The sequence below is a fragment of the Prionailurus viverrinus genome, unplaced genomic scaffold (genome assembly GCF_022837055.1).
Source record: "Prionailurus viverrinus isolate Anna unplaced genomic scaffold, UM_Priviv_1.0 scaffold_35, whole genome shotgun sequence".
NCBI classification, from domain to species: Eukaryota; Metazoa; Chordata; class Mammalia; order Carnivora; family Felidae; genus Prionailurus; species Prionailurus viverrinus.
In genome coordinates, this window is record NW_025927605.1 from 8,153,341 (window position 1) to 8,172,131 (window position 18,791).

Sequence of the window (18,791 nt, forward strand, 5' to 3'; positions counted from 1 at the left end):
ACACGCAGACTGCGGTCCCTGTGACTACCATATGACGCGCCCAGGACACCCGGCCCAGGGCATGACTCAGTGTCTACCACGAGCACAGCACCAGGCAAAGCCATCCGTTCAGAACGCCCGACAGTATAGCACCTGGTGACACCCCACCACCCTCAGGGCCCAGCGCAGCCTCCCGACCCAGCCCAGCTTCCCACCTGGGGCAGACAAAGGTCACTGGCACATCATAAGTGTTTATTGAAATAAATTGAGTACCACCCCCCCTTCACATGCAGGTGGGCACCCACATAGCTCCTGATAGCTTCAAAGGCCTGGGTGCCTTCCACCCTCCCCACCAGCCCCTCCAACAGGCGCAGATGGTGCCGGTGCCCCCGTACCTCAGTTTCCTCTGAAGCCCCTCTCCCAGCACAGACAGCAGAGAGGAGCAAAGGGCTGAGTCCCACGGACAGGACCCTGGCCATAGCAGGGGTGGCCTTGAAGCCTGAGCCCCTGAGCAGGAATGGGGGGTGTTGGCATGCATTGGGTCCTGTCCGCCACTCCAGGCAGGGGGAGGTGGAGGGGGACTTCTAATCAGAGCCCCCCTCCCCCAGCCCCACTGATAACTGGCCAATCCTCCAGAAGCTGGGCCAGCTGCCGGCCAGTGCTGCTGAGGACAGGGGGACCGTCTGAAAGCCCCCTCCTTCCAAGGACAGATAGAGGTCATCCCTGGGCCGCCGGGATAGATCCCGCCCCTACCCAGGGGGCTGGCCCCACCCTTCCTTGTGGCCCAGCGACCCACAGCCTGCACTGCCTGCCGGTTTCTGGAACCCACTGAGGCCCAGACTGGAACCAGAGCAGATGGGGGAGAGTGGATGAACCTTTCCAAGAGATTGTGGGGGGACTCCTAGATGGTGCCTCTCTACCCAGCTAGCGTGAGGGTTCACCTGTTCAGTACCACCTAGGCACTGGTTGGGGGTATCCTGTCCCCCCCCCCCCCCCAGCTCCCAAGTTTGCTCTGTCCCCAGAGAGGTCTCAGGTGTCCTCTGAGGGAGCAACAGACGTGTGCCCTGTGTTAGAGGGCAGGTCAAAGACCAGGCCTTGAATGGGCCCCAGAGGGACAGATCTGTATGGCTGTCATCTCACCACTGGGACCCACAGGACAGGGAAGGGGAAGGGGAGGTTTTCATCCTCCCTTCCTGCCCCTAAGGTCCTTGCAAAGATCGCGTGGGATGACCATGCCGCTTTCTCCGCGCTCCCGTTCAGGAGTGTAGACCGGGAGTCTACCCTGAGTGCAACTTGCTGCAGCACCTCCCGGCCTCCCTGGGGAGCACGGAGCTCTCCCAGCACACCGCCACCTCGGAGAGCTGGAGAGGGACAGCTCTATCCACCCACTCCTGCTGAGGTGCTTCCTACCTCCCTCAGCCCTGGGACCCTGGCCCCATCTCAGGGCCTCTAGAAGGCAGGCAGGCAGGCCAGGCAGGTGTCCCAGCTCACTGCCGGCCAGCACCGCCGTGGCCTGAGGGCAGAGGGTCAGACTTGACCCAGGTGCCTCAGGGCTCCCAGACCTGTTCAGCCCTGGCCTCTCTGCCCTCTGCCCATAACCTGCCAGCTCCCCTAGGGACTCCGTGCCAAACGTCCTTAAAATTGGATTTATCACCGGGCCCTCTCCTGGGGTCTCCCTTTCTGGGGGATCTGGGTCCAGACCGAGTGACAGGGTGGGAGAGGGCACGTACCCCCCTGAGAGTGTGGGGCCAGGCCAGCCCAAGCTTGGCGCCCAGGCCCCGCCTTCTCGCTGAGGCCTGTGCCCACCGAGCCCGGCGGCCGCCAGCGCCTGGGTGCCGGTGCCTGCCCCTCGCCCTCCCCTAGCTTTTCTTGGCCTCCTGCTCCCTGCGCCGGAGTTTCTCGCGCTGCCGTGCGGCCTTCTCCTGGGCCTTGCGCTCCTTCTCAGCGGCCGCTGCCAGCTCCTTCACCTTCCGCTTCACTAGCGCCCGGTCATGCGAGTTGCTGAGCCCCAGGCTCTGGGGGAGGAATTCAAGGGTGAGGGAACGAGCCCCAGAACCGCCCGGAGCCCTGGCCAACCCGAGCCCCAGGTTCTCTGTGCCCCAGGCGTAAGCTCTCTTCCACCCCCCAGACTTGCCTGTGGACCAGACCCCGCAGGGCAAGAATTCGGAAGGGGAGCCTTCGGAAAAGATGCCAATGGAGGATCTTTCCAGACCCTTAGCCCCTGCCCCCACCCCTGGCAATCCTCAGCCCCCGTTCCGCCACTCTGGATTCCAGCCGTGGCACGACCCCAGCACCCCCGGGGCCCACAGAGAGCAGGTGATGTGCCCAAGGTCACACAGCTAGTAAGTAGCCGAGGCCCCTCCCCACTCAGACTCCCTGGGGACTCTCCTCACCACCCCTTCCCCAAGCAGTGTAACAGAGGGTGGGGAACAGGCCAGAAACCTCCCAGCACAAAGATCCGAGGTGCGCCCTCTGACCTCCCCTGACTACCAGCACCCTCCAAGACTGAGAATCAGACAAGGTGATCAGGGAGAGGCCTGGTTTCTTAGGACACCGGGAGACTCGGAATCAAGACTCAGGTGATACGATAGTCGTGGAGGTCAAGGTCAACCTGGAGACTGGGGCTGGAGCTTGAAGGTCAAACTGAAGACCTGCGCTTGAGTTTCGAGGCAGACTGGGGACCCATGCTAGAGTCCAGAGATCAGGCCATGGACCTTGCCCAGAGGTCAGAGGTCAGGGAATGGCCTCGAAGGAAGTGAAAGGAAAGGTCAGGGTGAGGGGATCCCGATCCCGGAAGGTTGCCTCGGGCTCCAGCTGGATCACGGCTCTTCTCCTCTGACCCACCTTCAGTTTGCTTCCATCCAGCTGCAGGAGCTGGGGCCCATCCACCTGCCGCGCGGCGAACTCAGCGGCATACTGCTCCAGGTTGAGGCTGTGCAGCCACTGGCCCACCTGCTGACTGGTCCAGTGGTGGACAGTGGGGAGAGGTTCGTCCAGGAACTGGGGTGGAGACCAAGGACAGTGAGGAGGGGTGACCCGGCCTGTGGCCCGAACACCCGACGCTCCGAGGTCAGGGCTTACTCACCTCATCCGAAGATTGGGACAGCGTGTGGTAGGGGTAGGAACACTTGGTCTCCTGCCGGGGACCACTGGGGATCTTGGGGCTGCTGCTGGGGGGTGTGGAGTCATCACTCAGGGTGGATTCCTAGACAGGGGGGGTGCGTGCTGAAGACAGCTCACCTGCAAGCCCAAGGGAGCCCCCACCCCCCCACCCCCCGCCCCATGCTCCCAACCCCCTGCCCCCTGTCTGCGTGGAGCTGAATCTGGGGACGGAGCACCAGTGCCTCCAATGCATGAACCAGGAGCTGGGCAGGCACATATGACACGGTGACTCACGGGAGGCATCAGGACGTAAGGCTTCTGGGAGCACGTGGGGCTAGAACTGAGGCAGAATAGTTAGCAGGAATGGAGGAGGTGTCACTTCTTACAGGCAGCCAACCAGGATTCCCCCAGGCTAGGTCAGGGGTCCTCCTTTGTGCCTCCCCACCACGGCCTCCGGCACCCTGGCTGCTAAGTGCCTGAGTAGAGACCACAAGCTCTCTGAGGCCCTGGGCTGTCTGTTCACTATGTCATCCCAGGGCTCAGCACAAGGGAAGGAAGAGATGCAAGGAGTCCGTGGAGGGAAAGAGGCAACAAAGAAGCGCCGGGTCCGAAGGAACTCTTTCTCCCCCGAATGCCCAGCTTTCTGATCTCCTCTGCCCCGGGAGCACATAAGGCACAGCCACGGAACGGGCTTGGAGCCTGGCAAGCAACCCACGCTGTAAGTCCTTCTCTCTTCGTCTTATTCTTTCATCTATTCGACTGGGGTAGCGTGCCTGCGCTTTGGGACAGCAAAGCAAAAGCATGCACTTGAAGCCTTGCAAACCGTGGAGGGCGGCACAAGCATGAGCATAAGCAGAGACTGTTGCTTCTGTCCCCCGGTGTCACTTCTCCCAGAGGGCGGCCAGCTTCCTAAGCACTGGCTAGTCTGGGCCCCACTCATCTCTGTCGCCTCCAGGCCTCACCCCACCCCACGGGGAGCCCGGCTCCTAAGACAGGACGTGGGGCTAGAGCCGAGCCAGGGAGGAGACTTAGCCCGAGGGGAGGAGGCCTCAGGCTGGGGGGCGGGGGGCGGGGGGGGGGAGGAATACACCAGGGGAAGCCCAGTGTTCACTGACGCGTTGAATTCAGTAAATGAAACGACGAAGGAACGGCTCAGTGTGAGTGAGCGAACAAGTGAATGAACGAACTCAGAGAACGAGAACGGACGAACTAATGAGTCACCGGATGGCTCCGTGGGTAGACAAATGGACTCGAGGAAGGCCTGGATCCCAGCCCGAGCCAGGGTGAAGCGTGCCCTCGCGTCACCTGAGTCTGGGGCCGGCATGAGGGCAGGAAGGCCACGGGCTCACCTGAGAAGCCGACTTCTTCGGGCTGAAGCCCTCGTGTTTAGGGGAGCAGGCAGGGGAGGTGGTGTTGCCGGAGGACGCCGAGCCCTTGCCGCTGTCTGTGAACCAGGAAAAGGGCAGGAACGGGGAGCCCCCTGACCTGCCGGACCCCTCCACTGACTCCCTGCGGAGAGAGCACCCTGCATGGGTGGGGGCACCGAGCCGAGGGCCGGGCCCACAGGGAACCACGGGCGGAAACCGTGGCCGAGGGGCTGTGGGCACCACTCACCTGCTGCCCATGGACAAGCGGTTGCTGCTCTTGTCCTTCCGGCTCTTGCTAGTGGATGCTCTGCGTAAGGTGACCCTGTGGGGAGGGCAGGCGGGGAGTGGGGCAGGGCGGCCCGCCTTGCTACCCTGTACTCCACAGCCCCAAGCCTTTGCTGCTGGCCCGTTCTCCACTCACCCCAGGTCCAAGAACTTGCGGCGAGTCTTCTTATCCAGGCCGATGGTGGGGCTGGCAGGCTCAGGGGGGCTGGTGTCCCGGCTGTCATCTTTTGGAGAGGAGAGGGAAGGACATTGCCTGTGGGGTGGCTTACCCGCCTCCTTGAGCTGCCAGGGTGAGGTGATGGAAACCCTTCTGACTTAGGATCAGGTAACTTGGCTCCAGTGCCCTTTGCTAGCTGTGCGACTGAAGACAAATCGCCCTACCTCGCTGAGCTGCCTTTATCTCAGACAGGGGGATGATCACACGTGATCTACAATAACACCTGTTTCACGGGACCCGTGATGACACCTGCCTGTTTCAAGGAATATGTGCAAAAAGCCTTATGCAATCCACGGACGCGTAGGGGCCGCTGCTAGTCAGGGTTCAGTTTATCCTGACCAACTTCTAACCAGCCTTCCCATCTTGGCTCCCATGTCACGCCCTCAGAGAAGCCTTACAGGATGCTCCTCGCTGGGTCCTTTCGCCCTGCTCGGTGTCGCCCCCGCCACCGCGCACGTTTCTCCCATAGCGCTGATTACAGCTTGTAACCCGCACGTTTAATTGAGAGATGATTTGATCGCTTCCCCCTTAACCTATAAGGAATTATTAGATGGCCTCTCCCCCAAACTGCAAGCCTCGCGAGGGAAAAGGCTGCATCTGTTTCCCCACCTGTGTGTCCCCAGTGCGCAACAGTCTGGTACACAGGGAGCGAATGCGTGAGCCGTGATGTGTCCCCCCACCTCCCCCCTCCACCCCCTCCACCCCCTCCCCCTCCCCCCTCCCCCCTCGCCAAGGTGCTCGGCCCTGCTTGGTCCGCCCGCTGCAGTCCCGGCGCCCGCCAGCAGGGGGCGCCGCCACCGGCCACCGCTCACCTTCGCTGTGCGGCTCCGCGCGCGGGTGGCGGCGCACGAAGCTGGGCGAGCTGTCCGAGGAGGGCGCGGAGCGCGGCGGCGAGCAGGAGGCGGCGGCCAGGCCCTCGTGCGAGGTGGCGTTGTGCAGGGGCCGGTAGCGTGTGAGCGGCGAGGGCGGCGGCTCGTCTTCGTCCAGGCTGCGCCGCAACCCCGGAGGCTCCAGGCAGAAAGAGCCCCCCGCCGGGGACCCCGGGCCCGAGTGCAGAGGCGAGCGCAGCCGGTGCAGGGGGCTCCCGCAGCCGTCCGTCACCTGGGGGAGGGGGCAGCCGCTCACTGCCAACCCTCCCCTTCTCTTCCCCGAGGGGCTGGGAATTGGTTTCACCCCGCAAACTGCGAGGGGGCCCCCTGAAGGGGCTGGCTGGGCCGTGAGATGTGGGAGATGGGCGAGGGGGGGCCGGGGGGGGGCTTCGGTCATGCAGGCTGGGGTTGAATCCCGCCCTCCTCACTTCCTAACTGCGTGCATTTGTTACTGAACCTCTCAGAGCCTCAGGTCCCTCACACGCATGATGGGTATGATCACACCTTGCGTAAAATTTGACGTGAGCCAGATGTGAATGTTGGTGCTACTACGTCAGAAGTCTGGGAGTGGGGTTTCCCTGGAAAGGGGTTTGGAGGGATGGGGGGGCGGGGCGGGCCAGAGGGGGGTGGGTAGGGTACGTGTGATTGGGTGGGCTGCCCCGACCTTGCCTCCGGGCCCATCGGAGCCTTCGCCGTCCTCTGCAGAGCTGGCACTGTCCCGAAGCCTGGAGCGGGAAGGTCGGTGTCTCCGGCCCTTGGCCAGTAGCTGGGCTCGGGCCTTATGTAAACTGCTGTCCAGTCTGACGGTCTCTGGCACGGCCAAGTCCAGGTCTGTGAACCAGGTTGGGGGGGGGGGACACAGACCAGACACGTGAGGACAGCAAGCCCAGAGGCCCACCCACCTCAGGCAGCCGCCTGCACTCACACCCCAGACATTCAACCAATGTTTGTGAGTGCCGGGCCCCGGGAGTACGAATGAGACGGAGAACAGGGTCCCGGACGGTCGCCGGGCAAGCCAGACGCGTCAGCACCTGAATGCGGCCGTGTGGGGCAAACGCTCACGGACACCAAGGAGGACAGGAGGGTCCTGTCTGGATGGGTCAGGGGAGGAAGCACCAAAGCTGGTCTAAGGTCTGGGTGGGAGTTTACAAGAGAGGAGGTTTGGCAACCTGCTCTCCGCACGGCGGGAGCACCTCCGGGGCACTTGCGGGGTTGCTCTGTGGAGAGGAGGGCTGGGGATGAGGCCGGACAGATCACGGTAATAACAGCTCCCCTTGAAGAAGCCCCAACGACGTGCCAGAAGGTTCACACCTCGCCCCGTCCGCTCAAAACACCCCAGTGAGAGAGGGACAACTATTTCGCGCGTCGTACAGCCTTGCAAACTGAGGCTCGGGGAGGTCAAGTTCTTGAGGGCAGCCACCAGCTGGCAGTGGTCCGGGATCCGAGCCTGACTCGTCTGGCTCCAGAGACGGGCTCGCCGGGCCACGCCTGGGGTTGGCGCTCAGACACAGCACTGCCGAGAAGGCTCGCAGCTGAGCCGGAACATAGCGGCGTCAGGGGGGAAACCCAGGCCCTGGGAGGCCTGTGTCCGCCATCCTGGGGGCGGCGGTGCCGGGCTGGGTCCCGGATGAAGACGTGGAGGAAGACGAGGCAAACCCAGCGGGTCATGCAAAATCCCAACTGCTCCTCATTTTCCTTCTCATCTGTTCCACCTGGGAACGAAGCCCCCGCCCCGCAGCATCTCCAGGCTCGGCACTGGGGTCTCCGGGCAGAAGATGTCCTTCCCAGACCTTTTCTTCCCCCCCCTGCTCCCCCACCACGATCTCAGGGTCCCCCATCCCATCACTCATGCCTGCCCTGCCTTCCCTGCTCCTCTTTGTCCTGTCTGCAGACACCCCCTAAGCCACCCCAGTTGCTGGCCTGACTTAACTACCACCTCCTGGTTCACCCCCGAAGCCCGGGGCGCCTCGGCGCCGGCCAGGGCACTTGCCACGTCCAAGGCACCCAGGCTCCTCAAGGAATCCACCCAAATGAACCCACCGCCTTGCCTCACACCGGCTTCCCCTTTGCTCCTCGGCTCAGCAGAAGGCCCCGTCATCCACCCAGCCCCCCAACTCAGCCCCAAGCTACCCTTTGCCCTCGGCTGTTAGCTCCACTTTCGACATACCTCTAGACACACTGAAATATTTATGGTGAAACGATGCAATGTTTTGGATTAGGTTCAAAATAATCCAGGGGAATAGGAGTGGAGCCTGGCATACACACGGAGAAGAAGGGGAGGGACAGCAGAGGAAGAAGGGGGAAGAGTTGAGGCAGGGAGAGGATGGGAAGGCAGGGAGGAGAGGGAGACACACAGCCTCCCTGGTCTAGGTCACTATCACCTCCTGCCTCAATTATCGCAAAAGCCTCCAAGCTGATCTTCCCTTGTCCTCCCTTTCCCATTTATGGTCTATTTTCAACACAGCGGTGGCCAGAGTGATCCTGATAGAACATGTCAGCCCTTGTCACTGCTCTGCTCAGAACTCTCTGGGGACTTCCACCTCGCACAGAGTAAGCGCCAAGTCGTCCCAGTGGCTTTTCCAGACTCACTCCGTGCTCCCCTTACCTCTCTGAGCTTCTCCTTCTCCCCCTCGTGCTCCCTCCACTCCTGGCCATCCCAGCCTCCTGGCTCTTCCTCACACAAGCCTCGCCTGCACCTCAGGGCCTTTGCACTTCCTCTTTCCCTTTCCTGCAAGGCTCTCGCCATGGGTTTCTGCGTGGTTCTCTCCTTCACCTCCTTCAGGTCTTTGCTTTAAATGCTTTCTGTCACCGAGGACTTGACTGACCACTCAACTTATAATTCCCCCCACCCCGCCCCAGAACCCCAATCTCTGTTTTTCCCTATATCATGTATCATTCTCTGGCATGCTGTGTATTTTGCTTAGTTTATGGTCTCTCCAGTCATTAGAATGCCAGCTCCGTGAGGGCTGACGTTCCTCTATTTTGTTCACTGCTCTAACTCAGGATGGATGCCGGCACATAGTAGGGTCTTGGTAAATATCATTCTAATGGAAAAGCCGTGGTTCTGTCCATCTGCCTTCTTCACACCTCTGCAACCCGGCCTCTTCTCTCCCTTGGGACTGAACCGCCTGAGCTCAGGCCTTCACCAGCCACTTCCCCGAAGACCCAGCCAGCTGAGCACGGCCTCAGCGTCCTTCCATCCTGAGCTCCCTGCCAATGGTCCGCCTCCCTCCCCACTTGTCACGAGCCAGAAGAAACTTTCTAAAGCGCATTTCTGACTGTGTCCCATAATTGCTTGCTTTTGAAACCCAGGGCGGGGCGGGGGAGGGTTCCAAAGCCAACAACATAAAGCCCATGCCCCTCAGCCCTCCAGGCAAGGCCGGAGGGGTCCCAGCTCCCCCTTTCTGTGTTTCCCACATTTCCTCTGCACAGCAGGCTCTTATAGGGACCATGGTTAAGAGCCGGCTGGCCGGGGCTGAAATCAGTTGTGACATTTGCTGGGTGACTCTGGACAAGTCACTCACATTTGGATACTGGCTTCCGCGTCACAAGACGGGGTCATGGCAGGAGTATGTCCTCGCAGGGTTGTGTGAGCGTTAAATCAGATCACTATATAAAGCTGTGCCAGAATGCCTGTGGCTAAGGGCTCAGAGAGCACGAGCTGCGGGTGGCGTTGGCGGGAGCGGTACTAACCTGCCGGCCGCACCTGGGTCCCTGTCTCCACCTGCCTCTGCCTGGGCCGCTCCTGCAGCCCTCCTCTGCCCCACCCCTCCTTTGTCCGGCTGCCAACTCAAATCCATCATCCCGCCAGCCCCGCAGGACCGCTGCCCCTCGGCAGGCCTGGCCCTAGGGTCTGGTCGGAAGTGTCTGTCCCGTGCCAGTCCGCACGCGGCAGAGGGTCGAGCCCTGCGCCGTCCGCCGTGTTCCGTGAGAGCTGGCGCGGGGCCCGGCAGAGAGGAGGTGGTCAGTCGGTGTGTGCTGTATTGAAGCTAAGTCACCCTTTGGGGACCAGCGCAGAGCCGGGCAGAGACGGGCTCAAGACACGCGAAGGTGGTGACGTGCACGCTCCGCACTTAAGTCCTCTGCGGAGCGCTCCGCACCGTGACACGTTTCTTGTCTCGTCGTGTGGGTGCTTCCATGTGGGTTCCCCGCTTGCCCCCGCGCTAGAACGCAAGCTCCTCGAGGGCAGTGACCTTGTCTGGCGTGTTCGGTGCTGTCTCCCTGGGGCCTGGAACAGAGCCTGGCACATGATAGGGGCCCAGTGGTATTTGCGGAAGGGACGAAGGCAGGGGCTGGGGGCTATAGGTTCAGTAGCCGGGCTGAGGCCTGGGAGACAGTGAAGAGCTAAGGTGGTAGAGAGAACAGGGAAGAACTTTCCAAGGAGAAGGGATGGTGTGGGCCAGCGGAGGCCGCAAGGAGAGGGGACCGGCCCGGACACCGGGGAGGGTGGACCCACGGGGACGGTCACAGTTGTCCAGACGCAGTGGCGGAGGCTCGGCGAGGGGAGAGGTCCTGCCAGAGGACTGCTATTTGGGACCCCAGCCTTGACGCTGTGCCTCTAGTTCCTTAGCTGCCCCTGCGTCGCTTCTGGGGTTATCCAGAGGGAGCCCTCTGCCCCCTGATCCCTGACACAGACTCTCCAAGCGTTATCTGCAAGCAGCAAGGACTGAACCACAGAATAAGAATGGCTACCACTCACGGGGCTCTCGCTGTGCCAGGCACCCGTTCTAAGTGCTTTCCGATCACTAGCTCATTTAAACTCCCCACAACCCTAGGAGGAAGAGACTCCGGGAATCCCCAGGGCAGCCTTAATTTGCCTGAAGGCCCACGGCTGCCGAAGAGAGGAGCCAAGGTTACAGGCAGTCTGGCTCCGGAGGCTCAGTGTGTAAGTACTCAGCCCGCTCTACCTCCCCTGAGGCGGAGATGGGAGCACCTTGTGAGTCCAACCTCTCATTTTATAGGTGGGGAAACTGAGGCTCAGACAGGCAAGGTTTGGCCAAAGGTGCAGGGGGAGTTCAGGACAGCATCCAGGCCTCCTGGCTCCCAGACTAGTGTTCTCGCCGTTCTGGGACGCCTGGACAGCTGGTGCCCGGCCGCCCCGGCCCAGGGAGAAGGGCCCTTTGCTCCTGACTCTGGGCCACATCAGGACTGCAGGCAGCTTACCTCGAAGGGTCAGAGGGTCGAGGGAGCGAAGGAACTTCTAGGGGGGCTTAAGTGTTTTTGAGACAAGGTGGGGCCTGTCTCTCCTCTGGTCCCTGTTCTACCTGGCTCCCTGGCTTCCCTCCATCTCTGTGTCTGTCTCTCTGTCTCTCTCTTTCTCTCCCCAGCAGGGAGTTAGCCCAGCCCTGGGCACTGGGGAGTCATGAATATTTAATTGCCTTTCGAATCAGGAAGCAGGCAAGGCGGCCAGCTACCTCAGCAGGTCTGGGAGCAGGAAAACAGGCAGAGTTGGGGTTAGGGGGTGTTGGGAGGCCCAGAAGCCGAGGTAAGGGGGCGCTCACTTCTGTCAGGCCAGGCCTGGGTGCAGATGGTGAGACCCAAGAGTCTGAGGCCCAGAGGCAGCTGGAGGCTGGAGGAGTCCAGGAGGCAAACCCTTCATTCCACGGGCCCCAGGGAGGCCAGGAAAGCAGTTTCCCAGGAACCAGGAGGCAGGAGTTCCTGGCATTGCCAGGGCATGTGGCCACACAGGGGAGAACCGGGTGAGCAGGAGAGGGCGGGCAGAGGAGGGGAGGGCAGGTAGAGATGAGAAGGCAGGGGAGGAGAAGCTGGGAGCCCCTTGAGGCTTGTGCACACAAATGTGAGTGTCCTGGGCTCCACACCTGCCATCGGCTTCGGGCAACCGCTTCTGTCTCCACCTCTCCCTCCATGTTCCTTCACCTTCCCTGCTCCCCGACTCCTCCACCAAATCCAGCTAGGAAACAGCCTCTCCACCCCAGTGCATGCTGGGAACTCGGCCCTGTCAGGGTGGTCTCTCCCCATATCACACAATAGAAAGACTGCAGGGGGTAAATGATGGAAGGAGCAGGTGCGCACATGCACCCCAGTGTGTAAAGAGGGGGCCAGCCTGGGGGTACAGAGGCTCTGTGCCCTATGCATTTGATTTCCACGCACATCCTGCAGGCTAAGGTCCCTCACTATGCGATGTGGAGGTAACGTGTATCACCTGTGCTGGGGACACGGGGACACAGAGAGCAGGGAGTCAGGCGGTCTGGAGTTCTAGTCTCAGCTCTGCCACTAACCTGCCGTGTGATCTTTAAAGCAAGTCACTGCAGCACTCTGTGCTCTCGGCACCTTGTCTGGACAAAGGGCACGCCTCTTAGCATGACTGTGGGGAGTAAATGATATAGCGCATGGGAGACTGGGGTGTTAGCCTAGTACCTGGCATGAGACAGTACTTGATAAATGAAGACCCTTATTGTTGTTGTAATTGGCATAGATAGTAATGACAAAGACCCAGGTTGAAAGGCCACAGAGCGCACGCACACACACACACACACACACACCGACACACACTGAAGTCCCAGAGGGAATCCCCCAATGCCGATGGCCTTGGATAGAGTTAGAGCAAACAGAACTTACCAAAAACCTCGTCCGCAGGTTCTCGTAGCTTTGAAGAAGCCATGACTCAAGGAAGCTGGGGAGGATCGGGTGGGAGAGAGAGAGAGAGAGAAAAAAAAAAAAAACGACCATGGATAAGAGGTTCAGGTTGGTGGAGACCAGGGAGCTGCGGCTGGCTACCTGCTCCTGGTCTTATGGCCCCTCACCTTCCCTTAGAACTCTTCCTCCAGCTCCTTGGAAAAGAAGTCGCCTGAACCATACTCTGGACTGTGAGAGCTAGGGCAGGAGGCAGACATAGAAGAGTGGATAGGGGCAGGAGCAAATCCGGGGTGTAGACACAGGCGGAGTCCTATGCTTTGTGGCCAAGCTGATTTGCTGTGTGCCTTCACACGGCTCACTGAACTGCCCCCCTTCACTGTGCTGGGCCTTTCTATCATCACCATTCCCTAAAAACGCTTGACCGTCATAAATTGTCCAACATCAAATCTGGGAGAAATCTTGGGGATTATTAAATCTAATCCTCTCGTTTTACAAATAAAGAAACAGAGGGGAGAGTGACTGTTGGGGTCACTGTTAATTTAAGGTCACGTGGCAAGCCAATGGCAAAATCAGGAGCAGAACCCAGGTTCTTCCATCCATCCATCCATCCATCCACCTGCCCACCTACATAGCCATCTATCTACTTGCCCATCCATCCAACCGTTCACTCACCTATCCACTATCCAACCATTCACTCACCCATCCATCCATCCATCCATCCATTCATTTGCCCATCCACCATCCATCCATTCCCTCACCCATCCACCATCCATTCATTCACCCATCCAAGCATCCATTCATTTGCCCATCCACCATCCAACCATTCATTCGCCCATCCACCATCCAACCATTCATTCGCCCATCCGCCATCCATCCATCCATTCATCCACCCATGCACCATCCATCCATTCCCTCACCCATCCACCATCCATTCATTCGCCCATCCACCAAGCATCCATTCATTCGCCCATCCACCATCCAACCATTCATTCGCCCATCCACCATCCATCCATCCATTCATCCACCCATGCACCACCCATCCATTCATTCGCCCATCCACCAAGCATCCATTCACCCATCCACCAAGCATCCATTCATTCGCCCATCCACCATCCAACCATTCATTCGCCCATCCACCATCCATCCATCCATTCATCCACCCATGCACCATCCATCCATTCATTTGCCCATCCACCATCCATCCATTCACTCGCCCATCCACCATCCATCCATTCACTCACCCATCCACCATCCATCCATTCACTCACCCATCCACCATCCATCCACTCATTCATTCACCCATCCACCATCCATCCATCCATTCATTCACCCATCCACCATCCATCCATCCATCCCTGCATCCATTTTTTCATACTATCTCTGCATCCATCAGTTCATCTCTGCATCCATTAGTTCATACATCCACCCATCCGTCTTCCCATCTATCACCCAGTCCTACTTCACCCCCCCGTCCCCCACCCCTGGTGTGCTCACCACCTGCCTTCCTGAACATGAGCTGTTCAGGAAGCTGGCACCATCAGCAGGGCCACTGTTCTTGACAAACTCACAGTTCTCACAGTTCCAGACAGACTCACAGATGCAGAAGGGTATGAGGAGTACTCACAGCAGAACAGTGGACAGCCAAATCTCTGTGATACATCAAGTATGTTCCGGGAGGAAGCGTGATGGGTAGGGGTTTGGTTTTGTTTTGCTTTGTGGGGGGTGGGGGAAGCAAGAAGGGAGGCAGGTGGGGAAGCAGGATGTGCAATGCATCTGAAACTATGTGGGCAGGCTCCTGAGCAGACGTAGGATAGCAGCAGCCCTAAACCAAGGCCTGGGTGTTAGAGGGGAAGGGGAATACCAGACAGGGTGAGAGAGAGAGGACGCTCAGGGGCAGGGGCACACTGCAGGGCTGGAAAACGATCTCCAGTTACTGCTAACACTCAGGTCCCGTGAGCAGTGCAGGGCACTGGGCTAGAAATGCATTTGACAGCTATGGGGAAGCTTGGCCTCATGCTTGCTGGAGTCTTTTCCAACTTTCCTCTTCTGTTACTACATAGACACCATCTCGCTGGGAGCTGTCCAGGCTTGAGATTCTTAGTATCCCCACTGTACACACGGGAAAACTCCGATGCAGGGGATAAGAGGCAGAATTCAACCTCAACCTGTCTCCTGCTCCTCAGCCCCATCCTGGGTGACGATTTGCAGTTTGGGAGGGTGCGACTGAGGAAAGGCCCCTGCTGGGAGAAGGGAGAGACGTCGTCGTGGAAGGGGAGCTGGTCCACACAGTCTAGGATGGGAGAAACTTCTAAACCACCTCCACCCCTAGCTCCCCTGCTTGGGGCTGAAAGCAGGAAGTGAGGTATGAGAAGGGGTCCTCCAAGAACTCTCGTGCCATTCTTGACCTCTGGGTGCCAATAGCAAAGAAATTCTAGAACCTCTCTTCCTGCCTGAAGGGCCGCCTTGGAAGCAAGGCTGCCCCTAAGAATGAGCACAATTCCCTCATTCAATCACAAAGCCTCATCTGCCCAAGACCTGGCCGACCCCTCCTGCAGAAAGCCGTCTTAGACAGCCCTCCTTCCTCCCATTTGTCCACATAATTTCTAAATCCGCCCTTCCCCAACCACTGGGAAATGGGGGATTTTTCATAGTTCACTGATTCCCTAAATAGGTCATGGCTCCCCTGCATCAGATGGGAGCTCCCTGAGGAGAGGGGAGGGTATTCCCCATCAGATTAGGGACTCTCTGAAGAGAAGAACGGCCTCTCCCATCAGAATGGAGGCTCTCTGAGGTCAGCAGCGGTGCCTCCTCTCTTAGACGAGCTGAGAATGGAGATGCCCCGTGTTCTGCACTCCAAGTCCCAGTCCCGGGTGGAGACCCTCTTGTGGATGGAGCCCTCTTTCAGGCACCCTCTGGGGTAGGCCGGGCCTTCCAGTTCACCCTGTGCCTCGTCCATCCTGATTCAGCACAAACGGCTTTCCTTCCCTCCCCTCAACAACTAACTCCCTGGGGTGTGTATGGGGCGACCCGTGGGGAACTCTGGGAAGCAGGCCATCCGAGAGGTCACCAGACCCCTCTCACCAGAACTGAGCTTTGGAAAACCACCCCCCCTTCACACTCCTACACACACACACACACACACACACACACACACTCATGCGCAATTTCAACCAGCAACTGCCACAAGGTGGAAATGAAACGGGGCACACGCTGGGGACTGGTGCTACGAGGCCACTCCTTCCTCCCAAAGCTTCCAGTTCCCAGGGGAGCAGCGCCCACGACCTTTGACTCTTCTCTGGGAGTAAGGGAGGCTTTCTGGGAGCCCGGGAAGGAGAAAGAGAAAGGGGCACGAGCCCAGGAGGGAAGTGGGAAGTAGGAACAGGGGCAGACAGGTTGATGGAGAGTCAGTCCACAGAGCTGCAGAGCGGAGGAAGAAAGAGCTGGGAAGAGAGGAGTGGGGCCGGGGAAGCAGTGGTGGAGATGGGCTCCCTGGGCCGGGAGTGAGGCCCCAGGAAGGGCTGCAAGGAGAGACCCAAGGGGTGGCTGTCGGGAGAGGGGCGGGCCCCAGCGGGAAAGGGGCCCGGGAAGAGGAGAAAGAGACTAAGACAGAAGTGCGACTGGGAACGGCTGGGAAGGAAAGGCCGGGAGGGGAGGTTGGAGGTGGGGGTGCGGGCAATGGGGAGCCGGAGAAAGCGGCGCCCCCTCCCCTAGGCCCCGGCTGCGGCGGCGGGCGGCGGGCGAGTCGGAGCGCGCTCCCAGCACCGCGGAGGCCAGGGCACCTACCGCACTCCCGGTCGGGGCCGGGCGGCTAGTTTCTCTCCGGTCCAGCCGTCCCACTCCGCGCCGAGCAGGAAGGAGTTAAGCCCTCTCCCCCGCCCCCCCCCCACCAGTTTTTTAAAATTAATTTCTCCGGGAGGGAGAGGATTAGGGACACAAATCCCATCTCCGCCCCCTCCCCCCGACAGCCCCAGCACCCCAGCTCCGCGCGGCCCCCCAGGGCTGGGGAAAAAAGGCCCTATCCGACCCCACTCGGGGTCCCGCCGCGATCCCCAGTGACCCCCGCTCTGCTTCCCGGTCCGCGCCGGGGTCCTCACCTCCAGCATCAGTCATCTTCAGCGTCCGGCGCCGCGGGAGCCCCTCGGGCCCATGGTCCTCCGGGCGCGGGCCAGGCGGGGAGGGGCGGGGGACCGTCACCCCGGCCGCGGGGGGCTGCGGGCGGGCTCGAGCCGCTCCATCCCGGGAGAGGGGCGGGCGCGGAGAGTCCCGGAGCCGGAGGCGATGGGGGGAGCGGGAGACGAGGAGAGGGTTTGCGGGGAGCGGGAGGCGCGGGCGGGGCTGGACCAGAGCCCTGACGGGAGGATGCTCCGTGCGCGCGCGCGTGTATGCGTGTGCGCGTGTGTGCGCGCGTGTGTGTGTGTGTGTGTGTGTGCGTGCGTGTGTGAGTGAGAGAGAGAGAGAGAAGGGAGGGACGGAGGGAACCACCTCCCCGCCCCGCCGCCCGCCGGGCCCCGCCGGATGCAGGCCCCCAGCCGGGCAGGCCGACACGCGTCGCGTCGCGTCCGCTGGGGTCCGCGGGGGTCTCCCGGGAAGGGGCGGTGCGGGGGGCGCGTGGCGGGGAGGCGGGCGCCCGGAGACAAAGAGCAGGAGGGAGGGAGGGAGGGAGCGAGAGGGGGCGGAGGCGGCAGGACGGGAGGGAGGCGGAGGCCCCGCGCGGTGGTCGGGCAAGGGGATTCCGAGTTGCAGCTACTCGTGGGGCCTCGGAAGTCCGGCGGGGAGGGAGGGGGGGGGCGGGTGGGAGAGCGGCCCCGCCTCTAGACCCACGGGGCTTCCGCCTCCTCGGCGAGGTCTGTGAGGGCTCCCGATTCATCCATTCAACCGACGTCCACCGAGCAACTTTGGGCGCCAAGGCCTGAGGGCACCGAGGGGAACGGAACCACCAGGGCCCCGGCCCGTCGGGGCTCGCGGCGTTGTCAGGGGCACAGACGAGCCCGGGTGCCGTGAGCCTCGGTTCATAGAGGACACTTCAGCGCCACGAGTGCGCACTGGAGGACGCAGGCCAGGCCTGGGGGTGGGTGAGGGTGGAGGTGGTGGCGATCCGGCAGGCTTCCAGGTGGAGGTGTTGTGTTGGCTACCCCTGCCAGGCAGCACAGGGTAGGAGTGCTAGTGGGGTTGGGGGGTGGCAGGCTAAAAAAGGAAGAGGAGTGAGGCTGCAAAGGTGCAGAGGGAGTGCTTGCAGTTTAAACGGGGAGCCATGGGGGGGGGGGCAGTAACAGAGGAATGAGGGGCTCAGATTTGCCTTTTAGGAAGCACCCTTTGGCTCCCCTGTGCAGAGTGGATTGGAGAAGCCAGCTGGAGGCAGGGAGAGCCCTGGTGAGGCCGAGAGGTGAGGGCAGGAGGCCTGAAGATCACAGGTCAAGCTGAGAACTGTTCGGGATAGAGAATGAAAGAAATTGGCCAGATTTGGGGGACCACTGGCCACTGAAGGAGAAGGAGGCCTGGGTGAGGTTCGAGTCCTGGAGTCGGGGGTGGGGGGTGGGGGCAGGGATGAGATCACACTTGGAGCAGTGAGCTGGAGTTGGTGGCAGGCCAACCCCGGGGGGAAATAGTGTAATAGTCAACAACTAGCTACCATACTGTGATGGCGTAGGAGCCGGGCACTGTACTAAGCACGTTTTTCCCTGATAGTTAATGTCACCCTTACAATAAACCCATGAGGTAGTTGTTTCTATTACCCCCGTTTTAAGAGGGGGGAAACAGAGAATTTGAAGAATGAAAGTGGCTTCTTCCAGAGCAAACAGGGGGTCCGGAGCTCAAGGGGGAACTGTGCAGCCTGTAGGGATAGAGTTCTCCAATGGCCGGCTGGAGTATCTGTAGTCACAGGTCTCTGAGGGGCTGTGGGAAATGGCATGTTGAGCCCGGATGGCCTGAGGGTTGTGGGTGAGGACAGAATTAATAAGCCTTAAGGCGGAAGTTGTCCTAGGAAATCTGTGGGCATTTTAGGGATCTCTGGGTCTGTCTTTGGAATCTGCTAGCAGGCATGGAGTGCTGGCTAGACTGTGGGGAGCGGAGGAGGGGGCCGGGGACTCTGGGTGACACCCTACAGGGCTGAGTCTGGGATCTTTCAAGAGGACATGATTTTCAGGCATCTGGTGAGGTCTGGGTGATAGGGTGGAGCGAAGGGCTGATGACATAGGCCCTGTAGGGAGTGGGGACATCATGGGTGTGGAACACCAGTGTTGAGGGGTGCAGGTTGTGTGGGAGAGGGTGTCTGCTAGGCCATAGGACCTGGAAGGAGCCCTGTTTCTAGTGATGCCTGAGCTTCTGGGAGTTCAGAAAATGCCCTTCGTTTGATTTCCCTCCACTATGGCAAGTGCT

General features: G+C 60.5%; 1 protein-coding gene across 1 annotated transcript; it reads right to left on the reverse strand.

Moving 5' to 3' along the window:
- Positions 1–220: 220 nt before the first annotated feature.
- On the reverse strand, positions 221–17,173 carry SAMD14 (sterile alpha motif domain containing 14). Its single transcript, XM_047845705.1, has 10 exons — positions 16,511–17,173; positions 12,399–12,453; positions 6,484–6,650; positions 5,763–6,051; positions 4,870–4,957; positions 4,696–4,770; positions 4,431–4,590; positions 3,065–3,184; positions 2,824–2,979; positions 221–1,994 (listed from the first exon to the last, which is right to left on the reverse strand). Exons 2-10 carry the CDS (start codon positions 12,439–12,441, stop codon positions 1,839–1,841), a joined length of 1,254 nt encoding a protein of 417 aa, XP_047701661.1. The 5' UTR covers positions 12,442–12,453; positions 16,511–17,173; the 3' UTR covers positions 221–1,838.
- Between the last annotated feature and the right edge of the window lie 1,618 nt (positions 17,174–18,791).

Bases quoted from the DNA above. Each gene is read 5' to 3' on its own strand.
- SAMD14 (XM_047845705.1), bottom strand. From the start codon at position 12,441: ATGGCTTCTTCAAAGCTACGAGAACCTGCGGACGAGGTTTTTG. The intron at 4,958-5,762 runs GTGAGCGGTGGC...CCTCTCCAAAAG, and splicing joins CGCGGAGCCGCACAGCGAAG to ATGACAGCCGGGACACCAGC. The intron at 3,185-4,430 runs GTGAGCCCGTGG...CCCCCTGTCTAG, and splicing joins CGAAGAAGTCGGCTTCTCAG to GAATCCACCCTGAGTGATGA.